Here is a 27,769-nt window from a genome sequence, read left to right as displayed (position 1 = left end):
CAGCAGCAACATGGGTGATGATGGGAGGGAATGACAGGTGCTTGGGGCAATCCTGGGGAGGCTCAGAGCCAGGAGATAACCACTCCACCAGCAAAGCTCAGGGTGACCACGGGCAGAGGCTGGCTGGGCTCTCACAGCTGAGGCTGCGATGAGGATGCAATGGTGGAACCCACCTAAACAGCTCCACTTCATCATCCCCGAATGGCTTGCAGTCCTCCTTCCCAAACATGCTGAGGTAGGCAGCCTTCATGTAGATGTAGGTAGCCTGTTCGAGACAGCAACAGCCAGGTGAGGGCAACCTTCTCTCTCACTGCAGCCCCAGGGTGGCACAAGTACCTCATTCGGACCTCACCACAGCCTAGCACAGTAGCTAACATTATCCACAGATCCCAGGGGAGAAAGCGAGGCTGCGGATGCTGAAGGAAATTGAGAAGCTTTTAAGTAAATGGTGGAGCCGGGAGTTAAATCCAGGACAGGCCCATGCCAAGGACCCCACCCTTTCCACCCTGAAGCAGTGGAGAGAACAGCCCAGACGACTAGTAGATAGGCAGTATGTGCTGAGGCCGGATGGAGGCCCAAAGGCAGGGAGAGCAATCACAGCTGCAAGAGCTTCTGACATGCAGTAACTGCACTGCAGGAGGATTCACAGAGACCCAAGAAAGGACTTTCCCGTAAAAGCCTGTGTAAAGTGTGTGGACAGGACAGACAGGTAGCACAAAGCATGGGATTCATAAAGGAAGAAGTATGAGGCTCGAAAGGTGGGTAGGGCCCTGGGTCAGAGCTCTGCTCAGGATCCCTTGGTGGAACTGCCTTACTGTGTTTCAGGCACTCTTCATACATCACCTCACTTGATCCCAAAGATGAGGCCAGAAAGGAATCCATATCCCACCTCTGCTGCCTGGGGCCCCCGGAGCTACTGGGGACTGAGCTGAGAGTTAACCCCAGGTCTGTGCGGCTTTAAGCCAGGGCCTTGACCACCCCTGGCAGGGAAGATGAGGCTGTGCAGGAGAGCCCCCAGCCACACTCCATTCCTGAATGTCACACACACCCCCCCCTTTCCCCTAGAGCCGAGCCTAGTAGGAATCTGGCTCTATGGTGCCCTCCAGTGGCCAAGCCTTGAACCACACCTGCTGCCTCCCAGGGCGGCTGTTAAGGAATTACCTGTCATTGGCCAAAACAGAAATGGAGGAGGTGGAGGGGAGAGAGCTGGACATCCTGAAGTCTAGTCTCTGGAGAAGACGGAAAGCAGCCTTCACCTGGCAGCCCCACCCATGCTGGAGCCCAGATCTACTGCATCGCCTCTGTCTTCCCTTACAAAGCGAGGAAAAGCTGATCTTTATGAGGGTTTGGTGGGGAGAATCTCCTCTCACCAAAGCCTCAGGCCATCTTCATCCTCCCAGCAGCCCAGACAGAAACCTCACGTCCTCCTCGCCTTCTTCCTGACGATTCTTCTACCTTTCCAGCTTTGACTCTCACCGGCCTTGCCTATAGCTCACCCGGATTACGGCACCAGCCCCCACACTCTCTCCCTGCTCCATCTTCCAGCCCCTGAAAGCCATTTCCCACAGCAAAGCTGCTCTGAACTGCTGAGTCCGATCATGTCATTCCTTCTAGAAATCTTCCTTATAGCCCCTCACTCTGGGATCAAACCCAAACTGCTCATCACAGCCCACAGGCCCTACCCAATCCTGCCCAGTCTCCTCCGCAGCACCAGCCATGCCCCCTCTCCCTCACGCACCGTGCCAGCCACACCAGCCTCCCTGCTGTGCCCAGAGTACTGCCAGACGCCCTCCTGCCCACGCCTTTGCACCGACAGTCCCTCTTCCCTCAGACATCCACGTGGCTTGTTCCTTCACTGCCATCCAGTGTCCTCACACAGGCCTCCCCTGACCCTGTGCAATCCAGCCACACCCATCAAACCCCACACCTTAGCTCTCCTGATTGCTCTTCAAGGCACTTACATTAGGGAAGACGGCACAGCTGGTTATCTTTCACTGTCTCTATCCCCACCGGAATGTGGACCTTGAGTTGGGGTCTTTGCTTTGTTCACTGTTATATATTGTGGCCCAGAACAGGACCTGGCACGTGGGGGTGCCCAGCAACTGTCGGTGGGATTTGCCACAGCACAAATCAAATCCCCACCCCCACCCCCACACTGTCAGACAAAACCCCAGTCACTCAGGGCCCTCTATGACCTGCCCTGAACTTTCCTAGCTCATCTTCTGCCATTTCCTCCCCAATGCGCCTTTAACTACAGATGCATCCGTACTCCAGGGCCTTTACCTGTGCTGCTCCCTCAGCCTGGGATGCCATTGCCTTCTCTGCCAGCGCATTGTCTCAAGACTTTGGCTTCCTCTAAGAGCTTCCTCCAACTCCTACCCCACACCCAACAGCTCGGGCCTGACTGAGCCCCCAGGAGTTAGGAGGGAGGCAACGACCCAGAGATTGAGACCTGTGGGCATCCTGGTTATCAAGGGATGTTAGGAGGGCCTCACTGATAGAAAACAGCCGCTGCCTGACCTGATGGGAGACCTGTCCATTAACTGTCCATTGATTCTGTATTTATTCTGTTGAACTACTCTATCAGGGACTGTGCCAAGTCAGACAGTCCTTGTCCTCAATGAAGCTCAGGGCAAGTGGCTCAAAGAAGAAAAGGTTGCTCAGTGGCCCCCTGCACTCCCACCCCACAAACCCAAGATGGTTTTGAACCTCTTGGCAGTATACTCGCTTCCGAGCCTTTGCTCTTGCTTTTCTGTGAACTGCCCTCCTAATTCCTCCACTCCACCACCCTAATTCTTCTTCCTTCAAGACTCAGCTCAGGTGTCTCCTCTTCCAGAAGCCTACCTCGTCCCCTTGGCTGGGTGGCCCAGGGCTACTGCTGAGCTCCCCTGAGCTTCTCCCATTACAGCGGCACATATGGCAGGTGGACCCAGGCAGCCAAGTGCTAGAGATTAGGAAAGAGTGAAGCCCCAGAACTCCGGCTGCTGCCACAAAGAGAAAAGTCCTCTGCCAGGACTGAGCACCCCAAAGTCACACAGGGAGCTGGGGGCCGAGTTGAGACTCACAGCCAGACGTCCCGGCACGCAGGAGGCATGGCCCTCCCTTTGCCCCTCCCAGCAGCTGCGTGGTGCCCCCAGGCCTCCTCTTCACCATGTGGTGGACCCAGCTGCCCACCTCACTCCACAGGGAGGCTTTGGGAGTCACTTTGAGCTCAAAAAGCACCGCAGCTTCTTGTTGGGGGTGGGTGATGATGAGGAATGGATGGTGGGCCCACAGGGGCTGGGCCCGAGGAAGCGCCATCCACAGCAGGGTGGCCTTAGGACGAGCAGGCCTCCCCGGGAAGGCTTGTGGAGGAGGGGAAAGCAAGGGCTTCTGCGTCACACACAACTGTCTTCAAATCCAGTTTCTGCCCTGACAGCCATGTGGGCCAGGAAAGTCACATACCCTTTCGTAGCCTCAGAATTCCTCGTGCACCCAATGGAGGTGATAACTTCTATCTCACTGGGTGTGGTGTGGAGGAGACGGCAAGTGCTAGGTGCACAGTAAGAACTTACAAAAAAGACTGCTACCTCTCCCAACTCCTCCTCCCCTCCCCCAGAGCAGTCCCCTTCAGCTTCATTCCCAGGTAGGAGTACGGAAAATGAACTTCTCTGCAGAGGTAAGAGATAAGGGAGGGATGAGGAATAGGGACTAGAAGCAGATGACAGGAGCCAACTGTGATCAGCTGTAACGGCTGCCTGGAGGGCTGATGGAGAAGGTTTCTGAGGTTACAGCCAGGCTCATGCAAAGAGTGCCAGGATTGATTAACAATGTCTGCTGGGGGCAAAGGATAAGGTAAGGGAGGCAAATGTGCTACATATTTGTCAACACCAGATTAGATTATATCTGCTCCTGTTATTCTAATTCTGTGCTATTGTTACTGTGATGATAACGGCTAATATTTATTTATTCAACACTTAACCATAATATTTTAAATTCTCATTGATGGTAGACATCTGTTTTGTTCTGCTTTGCCTACATAACATCTCTTTAATGACACACACACACACGCACACACTTCTTGGTACATCACCTCATTTTCCTTCTGGGGAACCAACCCTCTCCCACTTTCACTCCACAAGGAGCTTTCCCACCCCCTCTGTTTACAGGCATTGATGTGTTACCTAAGCCAGGTCAGTGAGACTCAGTCTTGGGACCGTGGTTCAAACCACAGGGAAAAGGTGAGTTAGGGACAGCCCTTAGCCACTTGCCTGTCGTAAGGAGAGAGCCGCCTACACAATGAAGATGTCAAAGAGGAAAGCACAGACACAGATGGAAAGACCAAGCCCAGATGACATCATTTGAATTCCTAGATCCAGCCCTTCCCTGAAGTCAGACACGCGTAAAGTTTATAGATATATCAGTCAATGAGCCTTTGTGTTTCATGACTGCACAGACCAAAACAGTGGCCACCAATCACATGTGGCTATTTACATTTTAATTAAAATTAAACAAAATCTAAAATTTACTTCCTTATGTGAACTAGCTACATTTCAAGCACTCAGCGTGCACATGTGGCTGGTGGTTACCTTCTCGGATGGTACAGAAATGGGACATTCGCTCCCCAGCAGGAAGTTCTACTGGACAGCCCTAGCCTAGAGAGTTGGAGCCAGACTGCTGCCCTTGGGACTCAAAATCTCGATTGACATATCGTAGTTTGAGAGTTTCTCTGTCCCTCAGGATCTTCAATTCCCTCCAACCCTGAGTTCTATTAGAATTTCTCGTTCTGTTTAGATTCCAGCTGACACACCTGCATGCAGTTAGGGGTTTGGACCTTGGTCTGGGGGCTTGTGGCCAGAATGGGTCAGCCCTGGATCCCCAGTGCTCCTGACACATGATGTCGGCTCACCTTGGACCAGGAGTTCTCCTTGCTGAGCAGGTCGGCGTAGAAGTAGGCCATCTTCCACTGGCCCTTATAGGTGAAGCACCACATCAGCTCCCAGTAGCACATGTGATGGAACTGCTTCCAGTGCTGCTGGGCCTCGCAGCACTCCTCAAAGCGCCCGATCGCCTGCAGGCATCTCCAGTCAGTGGGGCGGAGGGTACCTGCTTGGGCTGGCCCTGCCCTCCACACCCACCCAACTCCCTAGCACGTGGTGGTCAGCCCTGGGCCAGGCACAGGTGGGGCCGAGTCCAGTCCCGGATCTCCCCACTAAGTCTTAGGTTGACCTCACTATGAGGTCAACCTAATGAGAGGGTGGGACAGAGCTGTCCTGGATAGATAGCAGGGAGTGGAAAGTGTTAAGATTATAATAATAAAATAATGTGTGTTCAGAGCAAACTCCAAAAATTCCAGTAGCTCCTACGAGTCTACTTGGGTTGGGGGCATTTGTCCTGCTGCCTGAGGAATCAGCCAGCGTCAAGTGGAAGCCCCAAAATTCCAAGTGATGGAGTCTGTCCTGAATCTCGACTTAGTCCTCTGCCAGGACTGCGGCCCTCCCCATCTCAAACCCCCTCCATGGCTCCCCACCACCAAGGCGAGGCTCCCCAGCCAGGCTGTGAAGGCCGGCCCAGCCTCCAGCCCTGACTGAGCACTCGGCCTGCAGCCTAACCACCACGCCCTACGTAAGCCAGGTCTTTCCACCTCTCTGCCTTATTCACGCTCCTCCCTCAGCCGGGAATGCCCTTCATTCCTAGATCTCCCGGCCAAAAACCAATGCACCCCAAGCGCCTCCTCCTCCCTCGTCCACCGGCTGCGCTGTCTGCCTCTCCCACCTCTGCCTCCTCCGTCCCCCCACCCCGGGGCTCCTCCTGTCCCTGAGGTATGTCTGTGCCTGTCTGACTTCCCCCGGGCCTGGGAACTCCCGAGGGCCGCCCAGGGTCTCCCTCACTCACGGTGTCCACGTTGCCTTTAATGGCTTCGATCCGCCCGGCGAAGAACAGGAAGATGGCGCCCTGCAAGGAGCACGTGGATGGCCTGGGTGCATGGGGGCCCGCGGGGCACACCAGGCTGGGGGTGTCCGGCAGAGGCGGGGGGCTCACCTTAGGGTAGCGCTTCAAGTACGGCTTCAAGAGCTTCTCTGCCTGCTCGATGTTGACGTTCCCAGTGCCTGAGGGAAGTGGAGTGGAAAGACGGGGAATGGGCATCGGGAGAGGACACAGCACCCATCATGGCCACCAGCTCCTACCATCCTCTCTGTGAAATGGGGCTAAGAACCCATCCTATCTCCAGGCAGGTGGGAGCATCAAACAAGAGACTGCAGATATGGTTTCTGGCATATCCATAGGGCCCAACAACCAGGAGCCCGCGCTTGCCAAGGCTGTGCCCACAGCACCCTCTGTGGGTTGCCCACAGCATTCTCACACCCTCTACAAGGGGGACCTGCTATCCCCACTGCACAGCAAGAAAACCGAGGTTGGAGCCTGGTCCCAAGGAGAGGCAATGAGTGGTCAGCAGGCCAGGCCCCAGGACGACAGATGCGGGCCATGCTGTGTCTGCATTCGGTGCCCCCACCCCCATCCCAGGGACCTGCGCAGGTCTGCAGCCCCTCAGCCACCGCCCCTGGAGCCGACTGCCCCGCTGGAACCCCGACCCTGGAGCGCTGGGCCCCTACCGAGCACGAAGGTGAGGAAGGTGTGGTAGCACAGCAGCAGCATGACACAGAGCACCGCGCGGAAGCTGTGCCCGGAGGCTCCCTCCTCCAGCTGCAGCAGCCCGTAGTCCTGCGGGCACAGGTGGGAGGCTGAGGTGGCGAGGCCCGAGCTCCCCGGGCCCACCTTGGGGCTCAGAGAGGCGCAGGGGCCCGGAGGTCACTGGACTGCCGTGGGGGATGGGGGGCGCTGGGCCACAAGTCTGGAGCCCCATGGGCTGGGTCAGCTGTTCCTGGGCTGCCCCCTCTGTCCTCAGTCGCCTCCTCCAGGGGGAAAGTGGACACTGCTTCCAAGGTCGGGGCAAAGGCCTGGTGGGGTCTCGGGGCCCCCATGCCTCACAGCCCCCCTTCAATCCTCCCACTGCCCACCCTGTGGGGCGGGGGCAGGAACAATCCCCTGGCGGGGCAGGAGGAAGGACAAGCGGGCAGATAATTCCAACTGTGGTTCAGGGCACAGATGGAGCCTCGAGACCCGGGAAGGACTTCCGGAGAAGGCTCCAGAGCCTGGTTGGGGAGGTGTTAGGGACCAGCCCCACTGGCTATTTGGCCTGCAGTCTCTGCCCCCTGGTTGGCCCTCCTCTGGCCTGCCTTAAGCCCCCCATGGCGCCTCTGGAGGCCCCTTGCCACCCTGGCCTCACCGCCTGATGGACACACTCTTCCATCTCTCGGCCTTTCCCGGCCATTGTAATCCTAAAATGCTCCTCATGACCCCAGGGCTTTCCTAAGAAAACAAAACTGAAAGGGACTTCCCAGAGCCTCTGGCCAGTGTTTCCCCAGGCAGATGGAAACCAAGATGGGTTTATCATGAACAGTAAAGCTTCCTTTAAATTAATTTAAGTAAAAATTATAAGTCAGTTTGGAGAAAAGTAGTATATGAATGATAATAAGTCCGTGGATATGACAAAAATCAGGAAGGGCCTGAGAAAGCACAGAGGGAAACAGTTATCTTGGCCTAAGGCCCTCATTTTACCAAAAAGAGGCCCCGAGGAGGGAGGGGCATGCTTGGAGTCACAGGAGGATGGACTGACATGGGTCTCCTGACTTCCGGGCCCATGCTCCTACAACACAAGGCCTCCTCCACCACGGAGCCCTCCCTGATCTACTACCTCAGACCCGGGGCTGAGCTTGGGTTCTTGCTCTCAGTAAAGGCTCTGCTTGAGTTCTCTGGTTTCTCCCCTCAAGGCTGATGCCCACTAGGGCTCCCTCTGCCCTCTCCCAGACAAGGTGGTGGCACCAGAAAGCAGTCCAAGGGAAGGGACTTGCTCAAGTCTGGATGTGAGGTAGTGTCCTAGGGGAGAAGAAACTCCTGACACCTGTCAGACTCAGAGAACGTGCCGCTGGGCACTGCGTGGGGCTGCCCTTCACACACCCTCACCTGAGAGCTTCTCTGGTCTGTGAGGGGTTGGGCAAGGTTCGCTGGCCCCAGTTCACTGGAGGGGAAACTGAGGCCCAAAGAGGTTCAGGCCTTGTCTAGGGCCATCCACACTGGGGAGCCGAGCCAGGAATGGCCCCCAGGCCCTGCAGCCCCTCAGTCCCCACCACCCCCACTCCCATCCAGCTCAGTTCCAGTCCTGGAGCCGAACAAGTCTGGGTCCCAGGAGGCGGGCGGTTACCTTATTTCCTGAAAAACCCACAAACTCCAGCAACCTCAGGATCCTAGTAGGAAGCATGGATAGTGTCTGTAGGAACAGAGGCAATAGGCACATGGTGGGGGGCTGCCCCTCCTACTCCACAAATCCCCCAAATTCAAAGGATAGCCCCAGGGGTACAGGTCCTGTTTCTAGAAAGCCCCTAAAGATGCCCAGTTTCCTGGAAAGCAAACTTCCCCAGGTAAAGCTACTATAGCATGTTGGTTAGGAGCTGGCTGTATCCAAATCCTAGCCTCACCACTCCCAGCAGGGTCTCCCTGAGCACGTTACATATCTCTAAGAATGAAATGAACTATGCGTAAAGCACAGAGAATGGGCCCTGTACATAGCTGGTTGCTGCTGTTACACTAAATCTCTACTTTGCAGCAGGGGCTCTGTCATTGCATTTGATACTCAGAACGGTCCCCTTTAATAGGTGGGGAAACAGAGGCATGGCTAAGTGACAGGATTTATCCAAGATCCCATCACTCAGCAGAGGTGGAGCTGGTTCTTTAACTCAGGATGGTCTGCTATAGCCTGTTAAAGCATCCAATATACTTTTGCAGCTTGTATTTCTCAGCACATGGGCCAGGATCACAGCCAGAAAACTGGAGCCCAGAGCAGTCCCTGCTTCCCAAGATCTGTGCTTCAAACAGGCATTACCTGGAAGGGAGAGAACCACCCCCCACCTCACACTTTTAGAAAGGCCCCTGGCCACCTAAGGCAGCTCATCCTCCCATGAGCAGGCTCTGTACTTCCAAGCCTCCCTTCTCAGCTCACACTGGTCCCTCTGCCTGGCATGCCCCTCCCCACCTGGGAAACTCCTATGAGCTCTTCAAGATCCAACTCAAACACCCATCCCCATGGAAACCTTCCCCACCTCTCTGGGAAGAGAACTTGGGCTATCAGCTTTTCTAGCCCTGTCTTGTTTCTTGCCACTGGTAAATATTTAACCATCAACTCTCCAGGGTGGCAAAAGCCCTAATTTGTTGTGTTTGTCAATTTTTTGGTGCTATAAATACTGCCACCTTGGCTGATTTCTGCCAATCTGACTTGGGAAGAAATGCGCAGAATCTCGAGCCAGTCTCAGCCCACCACTGCCACCCACCCACCCCTGCCCCCAGCCAAGAGCCCTTTCAACACTGGCACACACCTGCTTCATCCCTGGGTCCCGGCACCCAGCACAGGCCAGGCACAGTGAACTCATCAGAGACCAAGTGTGGGTCAGGTCAGGGACATCCAGGAGACTTATCTTGAGCCCAGAAACAATGGAAATGGAGGCAGGAGGGAGGCACTCTCCACTCACCAGATTGAAGGCTCCCACCCCGAGCTTCACTCCTCCTTCAAAGTGCCTGTGGTTCTCTCCCTTGGGGTACTGAGAGGACTGGACGAGGCTGTCCAGCTCCCTGAGGAGAGATGCAAAGTCCTGTGCCAGCTGCACGTTGGGGGCTGGTTCCCTGCTTGGCCTCAGCCTCCCTCTGAGCTGATTTCAGAACTCATTTGTGGTGGGGTTATAGCATCTCCCACCGAGATGGCACATTCCTTGGCGCTGAATCTCAGCCCCGTTGGCTCCAGCGCACTCTGCATTGGCCAACTTGCTAGCATTTGCTCACGTGGTGCGTTCTGTCTAGAGCACAGTTTCCCAACCTCGGTGTTACTGACACGTTAGGCTGTATAGTTGTTTGTTGTGTATTGTGTGGAGTGGGCTCTTGAGCAGCATCCCTGGCCTCTCCCCACAATACCCATTAGATGCCAGCAGCACCTTCCCCAAGGTAAGCCCAAGAACGTTTCCAGACATTGCCAACCGTTTCGTGATGGGGCAGAACTGCCCACAGCTGAGAACCTCTGGGCTTAACTTAAACACCCCTTCCTTCAGGAGGGCTTCTTGGAATCCCCTGGTTGGAGTTCAATCCTCTCTCCTGGTCACCGACTGCACAGAGCCCGAATCCCAGCCCACCTGCGGCAGGACAGAGGCTTTACAGGTGTGCCTGCCTCCTTCCCAGGCCACCAGGTCCTCACGGACGTTCAATCAGCAAACACTGGCTGAGGCCTCTCAGTGATAGGCACTTGAGGAACAGTGGGGAGCAAAAAAAAAGAAAAAACAGAGAGGCACCCCACACTAGGGCAGACCCCCGCCCAGTCGCTGTGCAGGCGATGAGAGCCTGGAACGGGTAAACCCCGGGACCAGGGAGGCCCCTGACAGGGCGGCATTCCCTGAAACCTAGGGATGAGGAATTAGCCTGGCACAGAGGGTGGTCCTGGCAGAAAGAACAGCAGGGTCCGAAGGCCCTCAGGCAGGACTGAGCTCGGCAACTCTGAAGAACCGAGGGAAGGCCCGAGAGCCCGAGATAGAGTGAGGTGGGAGGTGTGGCCAGAAGGGCAGAGGAGATCTCCCAGGAATGACTCCGCAACGACTCTGGACTTTATCTTAGAGCAAGAGGAGCCTTGGGAGTTGGGGGCGGGGGTATAGGTGGGGAGCTGCCGAGGTCTGCTTTGGAAGCATCACTCTGGCAAATTGAAGGGAGGAAATTGAACGGGCCAGAACATTTGTCTGGCTTCCTTCAGATGATTCCAGCACAGACCCACAAGGTAATGCGGTATGCATATGGTAGATCATATGCCCAGCAATACCTTGTAATCAAACTCTGCAACATCTCTACAGAGAAACAATCACTTTAATTAAATGGGGACAATAAAAAAGATAAGTAGTGTCGTGTCAATTAAGGTCAACTTTTAATGCAAAATAAATTTCAACACCAAACTTGGAGGGGAAAACTGGGTCTTCCGATTTTGGAATTGTGAATAAGAGACTGGAGAACCATATGGGGTAAAAGGGCTCTTCATTCTTTCATCCATAAACAGGGCCTATGCCTGGTCCAGTGCTGAATGTCAGGGACTCAGCAAAACCACAGAAATTAGGTTTCAGCCACTGGGCAACTCCCAGCTTGGGGGAGTGGGACTGAGTACCATTCCCTCATACTAGAGGCATCAGGGAAGTCTTCCAGGGGAAAATGGCATTTGCGCTGGGCCTTAGCGGATATATAGGAGTTCTACCACTATTTTCAAACTACTGTTTCTGTCCCCATCCACCCCCACCACCTCCAACCAGACCAAGCTTCTGGGGCAGAATCTGCATCTTATCTTCACCTAGCAAAGGGTTTGGCATGTAGTAACCATTCAGAAGACCACATGGACAGATAGAGTTAGAAAACCAGGAGAACGAGAATTCAAAAACATAGGTCTTGAGGATGTAGAACGCTAAATGAAGTCACACAGGCTTCCAGCCAGTGACCTCTGCACACAATCAGACCCACCTGAGGGAGGCCGGGTGGCACACTCTGTGGCCCCCAGGCCCCCGCCCCACAGCCAGCCCCACACTCACTTGTAGGTCTGGAAGCTGTTGCGGACTCTGATGCCACCCTTGATAAAGCTCACCATGTTTTCATCCTGCAGGAGAGAGAGACGCTGAGAGCCAGGCCTGGCGGGCAGCCAGAGGGCTGGGGGCATCACGCAAGGCTCAGGCCCTGCCTCCCCCCCGCCCATGACCAGCTCTACAAGGGGCCCTGGGCAACGGGGTCAGGGGTCAGCTAAACCAGGACTCCCTACCCCCTGGGACTTGAGATGAGGGTCTTATTGGCCAAATAAAACCTCCACAGTGCCCAGGGCTCGACCACGGCCCCTTCTGCCAGTACCACACGGTTTACACGGTGTCACGTGCCTGCAGAAAGGTCTGGAGGGGACACGCCCGATGCTGTCAGCGCCTCCTGCCCTAGGTGGAGGGACAGTGAGAAGGGAGGAGGGATGCTCCTTCCTGGGCTGTCGGTGTTGTTTACAACAAGCGGGTATTTATCACGTTTGTAATTAAAAGTGCCTACACCCACAGCCCAGCGGTTCCACCCCTGAGTGTAACACCCAAGAGAAATGGATGGATGGATGGATGGATGGACACAGCAGCCGCAGTCATGTTCAAGGATGCTCACAGCACCACCGCTTGTAATATCCAAGACCCAGACACAGCCCAAATGCCTGTCAACAGGAGAATGGATCAAGAAACCGCGGTACATTCACAGGAGGGAATATTACACTCCCACATAAGGCTAGGCAAAGAAAACAAATCCCCATACAGCTTGAGGTCTTTTGAAGCTCAAAACCAATTAAACCTTAACAATATCCTCTTCAGACTTGAAGAGGAATCTGACAACTATTTTATTTTAAGGGTTGGAAGCGATAAACGCAAAGTCCACACGGGTTTTACTCCAGGGCTGGGAGGCAGCAGGCAGAGAGGGCGAGGGAGTTACTGCCGGTGCTCTGTTCTCTGGCTGGGGTGGGGACTCATGGGTTTTTATTTATTATTCGTAATAATATGATGAATAAACAAATAAAAGGCCATCCATGATATAAATACAATTACTATGGTGAGTCCTGAACCAAAAATGATGACTAATCTATTTCTAATCACCTAAGGTCCAAAAAGACAGAAAAAAGAGCTAAGAAAAATAAACAGCTCGCCAACACTACAAGTTCTATGCACATGTCCTCCCAAATATACATGTAAGCATGACCATATGTTGTAATTAAAGGTCTGGTTTTTTGGTAAAGTCATGAAGTTACGGTTTTCATAATTCACCAAACCTCCCTGAGTGGTGAGGAGAGGAGACCTGGGCTCTGAGCCAGCCAGGCCAGGGTTCAAATCCCAGCTGTGCCACTTGCTAACTCTGGGACTTAGAGAGTGACTCCTCCCCTGTAAGTCTCCCCTTTGCAGGCCTGTGAGGTGAAGACTGAATAATTATATGTAAATGTTTGTAAAAACAAACGTGTAATGTGTGTAAGGTATGTGAAAATTACATATCTGTAATGTCAGCAGAAACCTGGTACCCTGTAGCTGCTACAAGCGTTTGTTGAACAAAAAAGTGTGAAGCAAACTGTGACAAAGCCTGTCCCTCCCACGTGACCCTTTACAGGAGAAACGGCAGTCACAGGTGGAAGCTGTGTCCTGGCAACAGGTGGGAACGTGTGTGCCTGGTGCATGGGGAGGCAAGGACCGTCCCCTGCACCATCGAGCCTGTCCAGGGCTCACGAGCGTTGGGTGACTGAGCCTGAACGATAAGGGGGCTGGAGCATGGCTGCTATAGGCCCTCCTGGCCTGGATACGGTGTCTGACCCTTCGACACCCTGGCCTCCGTGTGCAAGACGCAGCCCCCTACCTGCAGGAAGGTCAGGGCCGCTCTCTGCAGCAGGCACTCAGCGTAGCACACCTCAGCGTGGATTTCCTCTGCAGGCAGAAAAACAATCCCTGTGGCCTCCTTACTCCCACTTCCCGAGAGGCAAAGGGAATCTAATTCAGCAACCCCTCCCGGCCCCTGCCACCTCTACCCCACACCCAGGTCTGGTTTCTTCACAGCACTCATCACTGTCCCAATTACCTTCTGTTTCTCCCCCAAGCCTGCTGCCCGGCTCCCAGCACAGCAGCACAGGGCCCTGTGCCGTGTTCTCCTGTTCACAGAGCATCAATGCTGGCGCTTTGCACCCAGCACCTCCACACAGAGCCGGACAAGAAGGAAAGGATGAATGAACAAGATCGGATCCAGGAAAGCCCAGAGGCTAAGAGGGTGGGAGGAGGGGACCTAACAGAGCCAAGGGAACCAGGAAAGAGTTCCCGGAAGAAAGAACACTTGGCTTGGGGCACTGGAGTTCGAAAAGGATTGGACGGATGAGACAGGAAAGGTGTTCTAGGCAGAGACCCGAGGAAATCAAAGAACTGAGATGTTTTAGGACCACGAGTCACGGGTGACCGAAACGGGGGTGGAGAGGCCTGGTGGGGGTGGAGGATGAGGAGAGGATCTGGCTGCAATGGGCCTTCAACACTGGTGAAGAGTCTGGATTTGGTGAAATCAGAAGGAAAGGTAGACGATAAAGACTGAGATGGTATAATCTAGGAATGCCTACAGTATATAATGATAGTGACTAAGTGTACAAATTTGAAAATGTTTTGCGAATGTCAATAACGCAGGATGTTGAAAATAGATGGTAATTAATATCTTAAAACTTTAAGTGTGAGACTAAAGCAAAAAATGTTTCTTTGATACAAAATTTATATTCTGACTAGTGCATTTCCTAATATAACTTATGTGGACAGCTCAATTGAGCACCATAATACTTGGAACCTTGAGTAGGGCATGAGATTTTGTAGGTTTGTCCAGAGTGATGCCCCGATAAATCCCAGAGTGATTTAAACAGTGAATAAAAAAAAGTATTTGCAAAGTCCCCTTGGGTGAATGGTGAGAAAGGGGGAAAATTCAACTTCCCCAAGTGGAGAATTCTTGATATTCTCACAAGCAGTGTGGACAACCAAAGTAATAGGCTGAGGCCCCAGTCTTGGGTTTGTTCATAAGAAACTTAATCCAGCAAAGAATAGGCCAAGCTTACTGAAAATTAGGCCTAAGTCACCCCCAAAAGAACCTCTTCTGTAGCTCTCTCTCTCAGCCAACACAACAAGCAAACTCACCGTCCTCCCCCTGTCTACATGGGACATGACTCCCAGGGGTGTGGACCTTGCTGGCAACATGGGACAGAAATCCTAGAATGAGCTGGGATTCAGCATCAAGGGATTGAGAAAACCTTTTCAACCAAAAGGGGGAAGAGCGAAATGAGACAAAATAAAGTGTCAATGGCTGAGAGATTCCAAACAGAGTCAAGAGGTTATCCTGGAGGTTATTCTTACACATTAAATAGATATCACCTTTTTAGTTAAGGTGTAATGGAGAGGCTGGAGGGAACTGCCTGAGGTGTAATGGAGAGGCTGGAGCTGCGTTCCAGTAGCCATGTTTCTTGAAGATGATTGTATAATGATATAGTTTTCACAATGTGACTGTGTGATTGTGAAAACCTTGTGTCTGATGCTCCTTTTATCTACCTTGTCAATAGACGAGTAGAACACATGGATTAAAAATAAATAAATAATAGGGGAAAAATGTTAAAAAATAATTTAGTAGATTGAAATGCTAGTGATGAATGAAAGGGAGGGGGTAAGGAGTATGGTATGTATGAGGTTTTTTTTGTTTTCTTTTAATTTCTTTTTCTGAATTGATGCAAATGTTCTGAGAAATGATGATGATGGTGTATATACAACTATGTGATGATATTGTGAGTTATTGATTATATAACAAGAATGGAATGATCATATGGTAAGAATGTGTTTGCACGTGGTTATGTTTCATAAAAAAAAATGATTATGGTGAAGAATACACAACTGTCATGATATTGTGAGCCACTGATTGTATGCCATGTATAGACTGTATGTTTGTGAAGATTTGTCAATAAAAATATAAAAAAAAAAAAAGAAAAGAAAAGCATCTGGATTTGGTCCTGAGGCAGCAAGGAGCCAATAAGGCGGGGAGAAGGGTAACGGCAGATGCATCATTTGGGGCTGGAAGCTTCGAAGTTTCTTAAGTGGGTGAGGCCATTTGCCCTGCATTAAAGAGCCCCTAATGGCCCACGGCTGGTTACTGCTTCCTCCAGGCCGGCTACACGTGGCCATGGCACAAAGATGCCCACGGGCTATGGCAGCTCAGACCACCTCTTCCAAGGCTGACAACTGTCTTGTCCTGGCAGTTCACCATCTACAATCGCATTCCTTTCTGGTGTATACAAGAACACTCAGATAATTAAACTGGCAAGCTTAGCTGCACGCACAATTCTAAGCCCACCCTGGCTTGGGAAGAAGAGTGCACAGATCATGTGGCAGTGTTTCTTTTCCTTAATTTCCAGGTTGTGTCAGCACATAATGCTGTCAGGTAAGTGGGTCTCACCTGCCTGCAACACCTGCACTCGGGGCCACGCCTCAAAAGGCCCCAGGTCTGCCCCTCTGTGCCCCGGCAGCTAGGCCAGAGCCAGCCACCTCGTGACGACTGGATAACCATCCCTTCCTACCCCCCGGGGGCCTGGTGCCAGGCTGCCTGGGGTTAGGGGTCGGGAAGGCATCCCCATGCCGCACCTTCCGTGAACTGGTCCAGAGTGGCACGGTGCACCAGGCTGCTGAAGGAATCGGTCATAGAAGACTTCTTCCGGTGCCTGGCAAGGGAAAAGCGGCCTCAGGTCATTCAGTGAGGAGGAGAGGGGTCCAGTCACACACTCTGCTCCCCTGTCTGCTACACCCTGGGGAATTCTTAGAGAGGCAGTGCAAGCAAAAAGAACCCAAGCTTTAGGGTCAGAAACAGATTTGGAATTCTGGCCAAAAAAAAAAAAGTCACTTTACCTCTCTGAGCCTCAGTTTCCTCATTGGTAAAATGGGGACAATTAATACCTGCATCAATCACAGGGCTTTCTCCTAGTCTGGCTGATGCTGTTTTGGGCAACTCCCAACTTTTTTCAGCCATTAGATTCCTCTCCCTAGTTCAGGGGTCCTGGTGCCCCCACCCCCACCCCTCCCCTCTCCGGCTTCCACCCCAGCCTCAGATCCTCGTGCCCATTATTGTCTGCAGATGGACAGATGCAGCCACACTGCTCAGAACCCTTATGACTCTGCACTGCTTTCAGGGCGGAGCCTGGGCCCTCAGAGCAGCTTCCGAGACCCACAGGCTCCCACTGCATCTCCTGCTCCTCCCGGAGCCCACAGTGCACACCTGGAGCCTCTCCCAATCCAGGGTTATCCCAACCCACTGTCCCTGCTATTGCCTCTGCTTGGAGCCCCTCCCTCCCCCCCTTCCTGTCAGCTCCTAGTCCCCTTCAGGACCCTGACCAGACATCACCACCTCCAGGAAGCCTTTCCCACTCCTACAGCTGGGGCCCCCACAGCCCCTGGAGCATCCCTGCATCATGCTGGGATGTCACTGTGTGCCTGTCTCCCAACCAGGTGGTGCAAGCGTCAGAACACCCCGGATATGATGATTCCCTGGTCAGCAGTGCCCAGCCCAGGACCTGGCCCAGAGCAGGCATGAGTGTGTGCAGAACAAATGATGACTCAGCCTGTGCATGAACACTCGGGGATTATTAGTTCATTCATTCAAGCAGCTAAGATGGGCTGGGCACCAGCTACCATCAGGTCCTGTACAGGTGTCTTCTTTGGTCCCCACGACAACCTATGAGCACCACACCCACTTTACAGATGAGGAAAGTCAAGTCCAGAAAGGGACGTGCCCATGGTTAAAGACCTAGTTAGTGACAGAGACAGAATGTGCTTGCTCCCAATTAGGGTTGCTGAGTGACCATCTCAGATCACACAGCTCTGGGGAGGTGCTTTCAGGGACAGCTCTTAGCACTTGGGGACACATCCTCTTAGCTCAAAGGAGCAGCATTAATAGCATTTTAGACAGTGGGATAAGCCAGGGTGACAGAAAGGTAGGCCTCACACCCCTAGTCCCTGCCCCCCTCCATGCCCCTGACCTCTGACACAGCGACTGCGCTTCCTTCATCATGTTGCCAGCAAGCAGGATGTCCTGAGGGTCAAACGTCATCATGGCCTGCATTCCCAGGATGGTGGCATACGTCAGCGAGTGGTACATGCTCTCCTTGGTTCTGCCAGAGGGAAGGGGCATGAGGGAGCCGACTCCTAGAACTCCAGAGGTGGCTGGTGCTGCGTGGGCCATCCCCGCTCCACACAGGAAACAGGTCCAGGGAGGGGAAGGACTTGCCCAGTGACGGAGCCTTCCACTGTCACTCAAGAGACCTCAGCTTGCAATCCCAGCTCCTCCACTTCCCACTGAGGGGCCTGATGTGACCTTCCCAATGTGAGCCTCCATTTTTCATGTTTGGTGGGGATGGCAACACCCAGGCTGCAGAGGGCACTGAAGATTGGGCTTAGAAATGTGATGGTGTCCAGGCCCTGCCTCTTGCTTTCTGCCCCCACTCCCAGCAGCTGAGCCCTGGAGGTCCTGTCCGTGAGCTCCCAGCAGGGGCCTCCTCTCCATCCCCAAGCCCCACCCCAGGCCTTGCCCATCCCTGCTCCCTACACCTCCTCACCTCATCTGATCGTGTCACTCTCTGGCCAAGTGTGCTCCCTGCACAAAGCAGGCTCACCCACCCCTCCAGCCCTCCTGCCCCTTGCACCTGTGATCTGCTCTTGTATCTGTGATCTGGTCACACTCAAGACCATAGCCCTGGCCACAGTGACCACACAAATCTTCCCTTAGAAAATCCAATACTTTCCCTTCACTCAGCCTTTGCCCATGCTGTTCCCTCCAATGGAAATGCCTTTCCCTTCTACACATCTCCTAACAAGTCAACTCATCCTCCAAGGCCCTCAAATGCCTCAAAGGCCATGGGAATCCAGGACTCCCTCCTCTGGGGTTATGTATGTACCGCTCAGACGCATTCACTCTGAACTTCTATTAGCAAAGGCCAAAGCTCTCTCCTCAGCCTGCAGGCCCCTCAAGGGCAGAACTTGTATGTGACTGACCCACTGAACCCAGGGGCCCTCAGAAGCTCCCCACCCTCTGGCTCCCCCGCGGCCCCAGGCGTCTTGATGGAAGGGTCTGCTGTGGGGGGATGTCTAACCTAACACACGGAGAGGGCAGCAATGCCACGCCCTCCCTGCCCACAGAGGAGTCATTAACATGCCTGGGCCTTGATTCCTGTTTCCACAAAATGGGGGTGATAATGGTGACTTGCCAGGTCCCTGTGGGATGGACAGGGGATCAGCGGGGCTTGACACATGGCAGGTGCTGCAGCCGGTTTCACTCCCTTTTCCCACGTCACCTCAGTAATTATTTACAAACTTCCTCAGTGCCAGGCTTATGCTGAGAACTTTGGAAGAGAGATGACTCAGGCTTATAGACGATGTCACTGCAAAAACCACGTGATTCACCACTTCCCTCCCTTTCTTGCTCATAAAACACCTCTATAAATTAAGTTGCTTTTTTTTTTTTTAACTTCTGGGTGAATCCTCAAGTGTTATTATCCTTGGGGGGTCCCTTTTGAAGGAAACAAAAGGCTGGTCCCTCCCTCCCCCAGCCAGGGTAGCTGTCAAGACACCTCCTAGGTCTTTACAGGGACTGGTTAATCTGAGGGCAGGAGCTTGTGGAAAGGGGGCAGGGATGGCTGCAGGCGCAGAACTTGGTCTTCAGAGTCCCTCAGACACGTTGGAGCCTCGGCTTTGCCCGTTACCAGCTGTGTAACCCTGGCTCGTCTCATAGCCTCTCTGAGCCTCAATTTTCCCCTCCGTGAAATGGATGACAACTCTTCCTCCACAGGGCTTGGGAGACTCAAACAGGACAGTCAGGGCATATTGCAATGCTCAGTAAATGTGAGCTCCTCCCTGCCCTGCCACAGGCCAAAGCCTCCTTGAGGAGGGGCTTCCCTGGCAGCACACAGACAACCTCCCCAAGCTCCCACCCCACCCCCTGGCCTCTCCTACTCTCAAGCCCCTGTCTTTCTCCTCCTTTCCCACTCAGGGCCCAGAACTCAGCCCTCCCTGCTGAACTCAGTTGGGTGCTGGGCCCAGCAGGATGCAGGGCACCACCCAGGCAGCTGGCAGACAAAGTGGAATTTCTCACCTGAGGCCCAAGGCCCAACATGGACGTGCAGCTGGGAATCCCGGCCCTTCCCCAGCCCACCACCTGCAAGCCCCCCCTCCCACTGCAGTCTAGAAGCAGGGTACAGGGTGTAATAACCCCCCGGACATCAGACACTCCAGGTTTAGTTTCCGCCTCACAAAGCTCTTGTTTGCACATATGGTATCCAGACCCCCGGGAGCAAGTCCCCTCACCCTGAGCTGGACCCAGCTCTGAGACATGGTGCCCACCAGGATCCTTCCTTCTGGGGCCCAGACCAGCTATCAGGATAGGAGGGCATTGGAAGAGCCATCAGAACGGGGGGGGGGGGGGGGGGTGTTGGGGCCAGGGGCTCCTGGGCCTCCTGGGGTCGGCTGAGCCCAGTAGCCTCCAGCCCTCCCTCTTCAGCCAGCAGCCTGCTGAGGTGTCTGTCACCTGCTCCCGCCCTCAACCCCACCATGTGGGCCTCCCCAGCCCATCCTAACTCCCACTACTCCTGCCGGGGGTCTGCACCACCTGCCCCTCCCCTCCCCCAGTCCCAGCGGTGTCTCTCCCTCCCTGGGCCTCCTTCCCTAGATCTGCCCAGATGAGGCTTCTCCAGGCCAGAAGGCAGAAAGCCCGTTGGTCTCTCCCAGCCTGTGCTCCTTCATCCCTTTATTATTATTATTTTTACTGCATACAGTATCATTTTATTGTTACATTGTATGTGGTTTACAAATGCATTTGCAAAGTTAAAGCCAAAGTTATTTTGCTTTTATTTAAATTACTTTTCCACCAAAAATAAAAATAAAAATAAATGAATAAATAAATAAATTACTTTTCCAGTATCATGAATGATTCATACAAAATGACTCTCATGATATAAATGCGTACTGCCTATCAGCTTCACTTGCCATTTTGGATGCTCTGAAACGTGCCAAAGGGCAGCCGCTGCAGCACAGGAATGCAGGTGTGCTGCTCAGCCTTTCCTACTTCACCCCCCTCCAGGTAGGCAAAGGGAGGGAGGGAGGCTAAGCACTTCCTAGACTTAACTCTAATGAGGCTATTTAAACATTTTCAGGGACTGAGTTGGAGGGCGTGAGGGTGGGAGTGCTGGTGGGTAATGAAATTCAAGAGGAGAGGAGGAAAGGGGTGACTATTCTTGATGCAGGGAAAGGTCATGGCAGGTCCTCAGGAGACACTGGGGTGGGGGCAGCCCGGAGGGAATGGCTCAGGGCACCCTGGCTCATAACTGAAGGTCCTGTGTGCCTCCAACCCGGGTTTCCCTCCTCCCTGCAGCTGCAAAGGGCGGGCTGTGCTCTGTCAGCATCCTGCTTGCCCCATGTCTCCTTAAACCTGCACCCTCTTTAAACCTCCCCCCACCCTGCTACCCTGCCCCAGTCACGGCCCCGCCTCACTGTCCTCCTCTCCAGCCTAAGCAGCTCCCTGGGGAGCCCGCCTCCCCAGGCCACCCCCTCATCACCCTGTCCTCTCACTTCTGTGACCTGCCTCTGCTCTCCCCAGCCCAGCCGGGCCAAGCGTCTCAGTTCCTCATTCACTGTCAGGCTTCGCTCAGGCTGCCCCTGCCTGGGGCACTCCCCGTCACCCTCTCCAGCTCATCCAGCCCATCTCAGCTTAAATGTCATTTCTCCCAAGACGCCATCCAGGGCCAGCTTCATGGGTTCTGTGTCGTCACACCTGGCCCCAGCCCTGGTCTAACATTCTACTGCTGCTGCTAATTGAAATTCTCAATAATTTCCAAACCCAGGACCTGAATTTTCATTTTGCAATGGGCTTTGCAGGTTATGCGGCTGGTCCCAAAGCCTCTCCTGACCTGGCCTTCCCCACAGGAGCTGGGTCCCTGTGCTCTCTCCACAGCCTCATCCCACATTGTTGTTATTGCTAATTGCACTGCTTCCCTGTTGGGTTCTGAGAACAGTCCCCATCACGTTCAGTCAGTGCCTCAGCCCCAGCACCCAGCACACGGCCGGGCAGATGGAGGGCACTCATGAGATGCTGCTGAAGGAGCAGGCATGACAGCTGCCCAAGAATCCAAGTTCCACACCTCCAACCTCGAGCTCCGCTTCTGGACACTCAGACGACGCTACCCACCCTCCCACCGTAACTCCCCAACCTTCTCACTCTCTCCCTGTCAATCCACTGCTCCTCCCCCTCCTCCAGCCTGTCCTCTCTCTCCCTGACCCCCTACTTAGCTTCCACATACCATCCATTCTCTTGTCAAAATACCTCATGCTAAGCCTCCTAAGCTTCTGCTGCACCCAGCTGGGAACCACCAGCCCAGGATCCACACAACTGCCCACTTTCTCCATGGAGCCACCGAGCAACGCTGGAGTCTTCTGGAGCCCCCAGTCACACAGGCGGGGCCACCCCTCAGCCGGCCTCAGTCTGCTCAGAGATGCCTTCTCCTCCTTCCTCGCCATCCCCCCACCAGGAGGACCCCTCACTCTTGGCAGGTGCCCTCGCCTCTTGTCTCAGAGAAATTCCAAGCTATTGCACGGACACACCCTGAACTTCTCCCTCCCTACCCCTGGCCACACACACACACACACACACACACACACACACACACACACACCACTTATCTCTGCCCATACCCATTCCTACCGCCTTCACTCCCTTTTGCTGGAGGAGGAAGGCACAAGGCCCTCCGGTCCTAGGTGAGCTCCACTCTGCTCAGGATCCAAGACAGTGCAGCAGTTGGGGTGGAGCCAGGGGGCCTGGATTTGGATTTGAATCCTGGTCCCGTCTCTTACTAACCGTGACCATTTACTCATCGAGAAAACTCACTGAGCAGATACTGCATGCCAGAGACAGCGCTTAGGGACAGCCACAGTGCTAAGTTAAACAAACTAGAAGTGGCGATAACACTAATTAAAGAAGTGACATATGGAAAGCAAGTGCCGAGGCAGGGAGAGGGAAGCTCAGGAAGCCCGGTTACCACCCTGAGGTGCAGAATAGGGGTAACGCCCCCCACTACATAAAATCAGGACAATTAAAGAAGACAGCAAGTGCACAATGAGGAACAGCAAATGAAACTGAACCCCAAGTTTCCCTGAAGCCTCAATGCCTACAAATGGAAAGACGAGGCTGTTTTTTCAATCGAGTTCTGTGTTCTCTAGACCAGTATTTCTCACTCAACAAAGGTGGGGAGCTAAATTTCGCAAACTGCACATACTCTGCCAATTTCTGAAGACACATTCTGTTGTCACAACAGGCAGATGGAGTATGCTATTGGTGCCTAGTGTTTTGGGGAGAACTCTAAAATACAAAAGAAAAGATCCTTTTCTAGAATGGGGCAGGGGTTGAGATAGAAGCTAAACGGCTTTACGTGTGATGTAAAAGGGGAGCTTGGGGCAGACTGGCTTCTCTGCGGATGCCCCCTTTTAGGAGGAGACCAGCATTTCCTCCCAGGGGGCTGAGTCAGGATCCCTGACAGAGCAAGGAAGCAAGGGAAGGCCACACAGCCCCTCAATGTGGAGGGAATAAGGAGGGAAAAGTCTTCTTAAAGAACCCAGTTTTAATATTTTCTTCTGTGCTCTGGCTCCCTCCTGTTGGCCCAACTCTGAGGGACAATTTAGAGACAGACCAAGATGTGGTCTGGACTTAGCTGGGCTTCAGAGAATTAGGGGAAAGGCCAGTGTCCATGCTTGGGGTGGGGCAGGAGAGGGCAAACGGCAGGGGCGGTCTGGGGGACAGGTGGGTGGTTGTGGTCTGGGGTCTGGGATGAGTGAGGGACAGGATGGCTGGGGTGGGGGCACAGGGAGCCAGGGAGCCTTCTGAAAACACTGGGAGGGGGACCTGGACTTGGCCTGAGGCAGTAGGATGGGGGTTCTGTTTGCCCCTGGCTGTGGCCACATTTTTGCTAAGGACTCGCTCACCCTTCCCCGCCCCAAGCCCAGATTCCCTCAGAGGGTGGGGTGAGGAGGGGGTGCTGCTACTGGGGGGACTGTGGAACAACTCACTACAATCATCACACCCTGGGACCAACTCCCATTCCTCTCCAGGGGCCGGACCACTGCCCCCCAAGGCTGGAGAACTATGGTCAGCCCAGCCCAGAGGAAATGAACAAGTCAGGCTTGGGGACGTATGGAAACCAATCCTCCTTCCTCCACATTTGCGTTTCCTTGGGGCCTGGGGAAAGCAGGTGTGGCAGAGGACAACCCAGATACACAGAGCTGAAAAGAGGGGAATTAAGAGAAAGTACACTGCCGGCATGATTAGACCCCTGACCCCCACAACTCAAGCAACCAGGGGTTCACTGCCCAGTCTGAGGACTAGAAGATTCTTCTCTGGAGATGCTGAACCACCCCAGATGCTGGCGTCTAGGGGCCAACTCGCTGTCAGATCTTCCACATGTGAATTCCATTCATCACAGGGCTGTGTGGCATATGGAGACTTTGTGTGAGCTCATCCTTAAATATGACCAGCCAGCCAGCCAGGGGTCGTGGAGCATTTGAGGAAAGCCCAGCACAAGCATGGGAAAAAAATTAAATCCCAAAAAAAGTAAAGAGAAAAAGAGAACCTGGAGGAAGGAGAGATTGTGTAGGAAATAGAATAAAACAGATACTCTGAGATAATACCAACAACAAATACTTATCAGAGAGTTTACTGCATACCAGGCATGCCCCAAGAACTCTCCACATTCCAAATGCAGAAACAAAGAAGATGGTGCACTGAGAAGCCAAGAATAAGAAGTTATGGGGTGTGTGGTCTGAAGCTGTATGTACTCCAGAAAAACATGTTCTTAAATCTAATCCACTCCTGTGGGTGTGAACCTTTTGATGAGGCTACTTCAGTTAATGTGTGACCCACTTCATTCAGGACAGGCATTAATCCCATTGCTGGAGTACTTTACAAACAGAATGAATACAGAGAGAGAAGGCCACAAAAGCAGGAAGTTGAAATTATGAAACCCAGAAGAGAAGGGAGAGACCAGCAGACACCGCCATGTGCCTGCCATGCGGTAGAGAAGTCAGGATTACAGGCAACCAGTTTTCGGGAAGAGAGCATCACCTTGATGACATCTTAATTCGGACATTTTCCCAGCCTCAAAACTGTGAGCGAATAAATTCCCATTGTTTAATCTGATCCATTTCATGGTATTTGCATTAAGCAGCCTAGCAAACTAAAACCTGGGGGAAAGAACATTCAGAGAACAATGAAGAACACTAGGAAATGACTCATAGGACTAGCAGAAGAAAGAAAAATCAATAGATGAGTTGGATGATAAAGTTGAGGAAATCCCCCAGAAAAGAAAAGAAAAAGAAAAAAGGGGGTGAGGGGAAGATAAAAGGCTTAGAAGGGGTCAGTCCAGAAAATCCAATAACTGACTTAAGGAAAGCCCAGGACAGGGAGACCGAACATGAGGGATCCTACAAGACCCTTCCCAGAATCAAAAGGCTCTCCAAATAAAAAAATATTTCATTAAAAAAGACCTACACCATGGCACATCATTTTAAAATTTCTGATTTGCAGGGAAAAAAGAGAAGATCCTAATCATTTTTGGAAAAGGTAATAAGGTCACAAAGAAAACAGAATTAGTGTAGTTCTCCCAGCTATACTAGATGTTAAAGAACAAGGGAGCAGTATCTTCAAGATTCTGAAGGGAAAAATATATTTATGCATCTCTTTCTTAGGAAGCTTCTAGAGGACATGCTCTAGAATAATGAGGAAGGATTAAAGAGAGAAAGACTCATTATCAAGGAAACAGGCAAGAGGAGTGACAGCTGGGAGTCCTAGGAGACAGCTGGGAGGTGGCCCGTGGAACTGCCCATCTGACTGGAGAGGACAGATGTCTGCAGGGAAAGGAAAAGAGAGACTGAGAGCTTACCTGATATGTCTGAGTATTTTGGAAAAAAAATTTGTGATAAGGAGGTCTAATGGAGCAGTTATGAAAACTTAAGTATCAGTGTACAGCAAATTAGGCAAAGAGAAAAAAAAATTATAAACTCCAGAAAGGAAACAACCAACTATACTGCTTGCCTCTGCAATGAACATTAATTACGTAACTATTGATTTAGCCAAATACTGTGATAAAATGATAAGAGGATGAGAGAAGGGAAGTGGGACAGGCATATATGAGAAAGCTAAATCCTTGTCCACCGATATGTGAGGTTTAAAAGTGACAAGTTAAAAAGAGCGAAATTTATGATATGAGAATTATATCTCAAAAATAAAAAACTGCAAAAAGTGATAAGGTAAAAAGCAGTATATTATTTAGAAATAAGGCAGTAAATGCTAGAAATGGCTAACCCTCCTTATTACCCTAAAATACTCTGTAGACTCAGGTCTTTGGTGCTTTGGGGGAGAAAGAAAAGGGTTTGTATTAGGGCTGATGGGAAAGAAAACCCAAATGGATTCAGTGGGAAGAACAAAATCAGAGGGCGAAGTGGCCTCAAGAGGCTAAGCCCCGGGAAGTCACAGTGACCCTGGGGAGGCTTGGGGAGGGCCCTGGCTGCCCACAGGCTCTGGGTTGGGGAGCCTGAGCATTTTTAGAGACCGTTCACGGTCATGGTGACCCGAAAGCTGAAGGAGGCAGTTATACAGGATTCTTCTCTCACACACGCCCTCTTCTCCATGACCCAACACTCCCACCCCGACATGCACTCATGTGCGCACACACACACACACACACACACACACACATGCGCACACCAGCCTCCCACCGCCCCCTGCCCTGGGCTAAGCCTCACCTGGGCTTGAGGTAGTTGAGTGCTTCTGAGAACTGGTTGGTGAGGAAGAGGTCCAAGGCGGTCATGCACTGGTCCAGGGCGTCACGGAGGCTGCTCACGGAGGTCCTGCACAGCCAGACTCAGGGCGTCAGCCTGGGGCCCCAACTCCCTCCCAGTCAGATCAGAGCCTCACGGGACCCCACTCCACCTCCCCGGCCGGGCCTGGGTGCCCGCCACGAGCTCCTCCAGGCAGCCCACTCCACACTGGGACCCAGGGTTGATATGGATCACCTCTACATGTTCTCAAGGGTGTGAGAAGAACCAGAAGGCGGTGTCAGCTGAGATTCGGAGGGGTGGAGGAAGGGAGGGGGCTGAGGACAGGGGTCAGGGAGGCCTCAGGAATAAATTTATCTTACCCACCTCCACGAGAATGAAGGGAGTCTTTGTAGCCCTTTTGACCCATCGGGCTGTGCTGCCCCCTTGGCGGGCAAAGCCTACCCACTATCAGTTGCTCCTTCTCCAGCCCTCCTCTCACCCACCCCCAGGCCTGTGCTGTAGCACCCCAGAGATACTGTCAGAATGGGCCACAGGAGGCACTAGGCGTGAAGGAGCTGGAAGGGCCTTTTGTGCTCAAGTGTCACTTTCCCAGCGGCACCCCCAGTACAATACACCCATCTCCCTTCCAATCCACATTTCTCCGTAGCTCTTATTATCTACAGAATTTTATATGTTTTACTTATTTTCTGTGTTTGTCTCGTCTGTTTTATTTACTGCTGTGTCCCCAGAACCTAGGCTCTGATACAGAATAGATCTTTGATAAATATCTTTGAGGTGAATGAATAAAGAGTCTAAGGCTAGGGCAGGCCACAGTGGCTCAGCAGGTAAGAGTGCTTGCCTGCCATGCCCGAGGACCCAGGTTCGTTTCCCAGTGCCTGCCCATGTAAAAAAATAAATAAATAAATAGCTATAAAAAAAGAGTCTAAGGCTAGGAGGCAAATCCCTGATCTTTCTGAACCTCAGTTTCCCCACCTGAAAAAATGAAAATGAAACTAGAAGATCCCAAAAGTCCTCTCCATCAGATGGTCTTGAGAACATAACTTCTTAAGGGAACTCTTTTGACTAAGAAAGTTTCCAGAAAAGGCCTTGATGACCTCACTGAAGGAAGATCCTTTTTCCCAACAGCTGAAAATCCTTTTCCGCATGGTAAACTCCTACGTACACCTTGAGGTCCAGTTTTAATGTTTCCTACTCTGTGATGCCTTAGAAGATCTTCCCAAATAAACTGAAACATGCATCTTGTTCAAAACTGAACTTCTTTGTCCTCCCAACTCTGACCTCTTCAATTTATGCCATCT

General features: G+C 52.6%; 1 protein-coding gene across 5 annotated transcripts in view; it reads right to left on the bottom strand.

The window, feature by feature from the left end:
* Window positions 1-27,769, bottom strand: part of TTC39A (tetratricopeptide repeat domain 39A) — a 55,107-nt gene that overhangs the window by 7,029 nt on the left and 20,309 nt on the right. For 2 of the 5 annotated variants that reach the window (XM_077149694.1, XM_077149695.1), the window contains exons 2-13: window positions 26,436-26,540; window positions 17,639-17,770; window positions 16,251-16,327; window positions 13,462-13,529; window positions 11,640-11,704; window positions 9,564-9,663; window positions 8,243-8,308; window positions 6,594-6,702; window positions 6,022-6,089; window positions 5,875-5,934; window positions 4,889-5,050; window positions 174-265 (exon numbers count right to left, since the gene is read on the bottom strand). In XM_077149694.1, the coding sequence (XP_077005809.1) occupies window positions 174-265; window positions 4,889-5,050; window positions 5,875-5,934; window positions 6,022-6,089; window positions 6,594-6,702; window positions 8,243-8,308; window positions 9,564-9,663; window positions 11,640-11,704; window positions 13,462-13,529; window positions 16,251-16,327; window positions 17,639-17,770; window positions 26,436-26,540 (1,104 nt within the window). Of the gene's footprint in view, window positions 1-173; window positions 266-4,888; window positions 5,051-5,874; window positions 5,935-6,021; window positions 6,090-6,593; window positions 6,703-8,242; window positions 8,309-9,563; window positions 9,664-11,639; window positions 11,705-13,461; window positions 13,530-16,250; window positions 16,328-17,638; window positions 17,771-26,435; window positions 26,541-27,769 lie in introns of those variants that run through there. The other 3 variants (XM_077149696.1, XM_077149697.1, XM_077149698.1) reach the window with 3 other exon arrangements.

Source organism: Tamandua tetradactyla, chromosome 2 (genome assembly GCF_023851605.1).
Source record: "Tamandua tetradactyla isolate mTamTet1 chromosome 2, mTamTet1.pri, whole genome shotgun sequence".
Lineage (NCBI taxonomy): Eukaryota > Metazoa > Chordata > Mammalia > Pilosa > Myrmecophagidae > Tamandua > Tamandua tetradactyla.
This window is presented reverse-complemented; position numbering and strand designations above follow the sequence as displayed.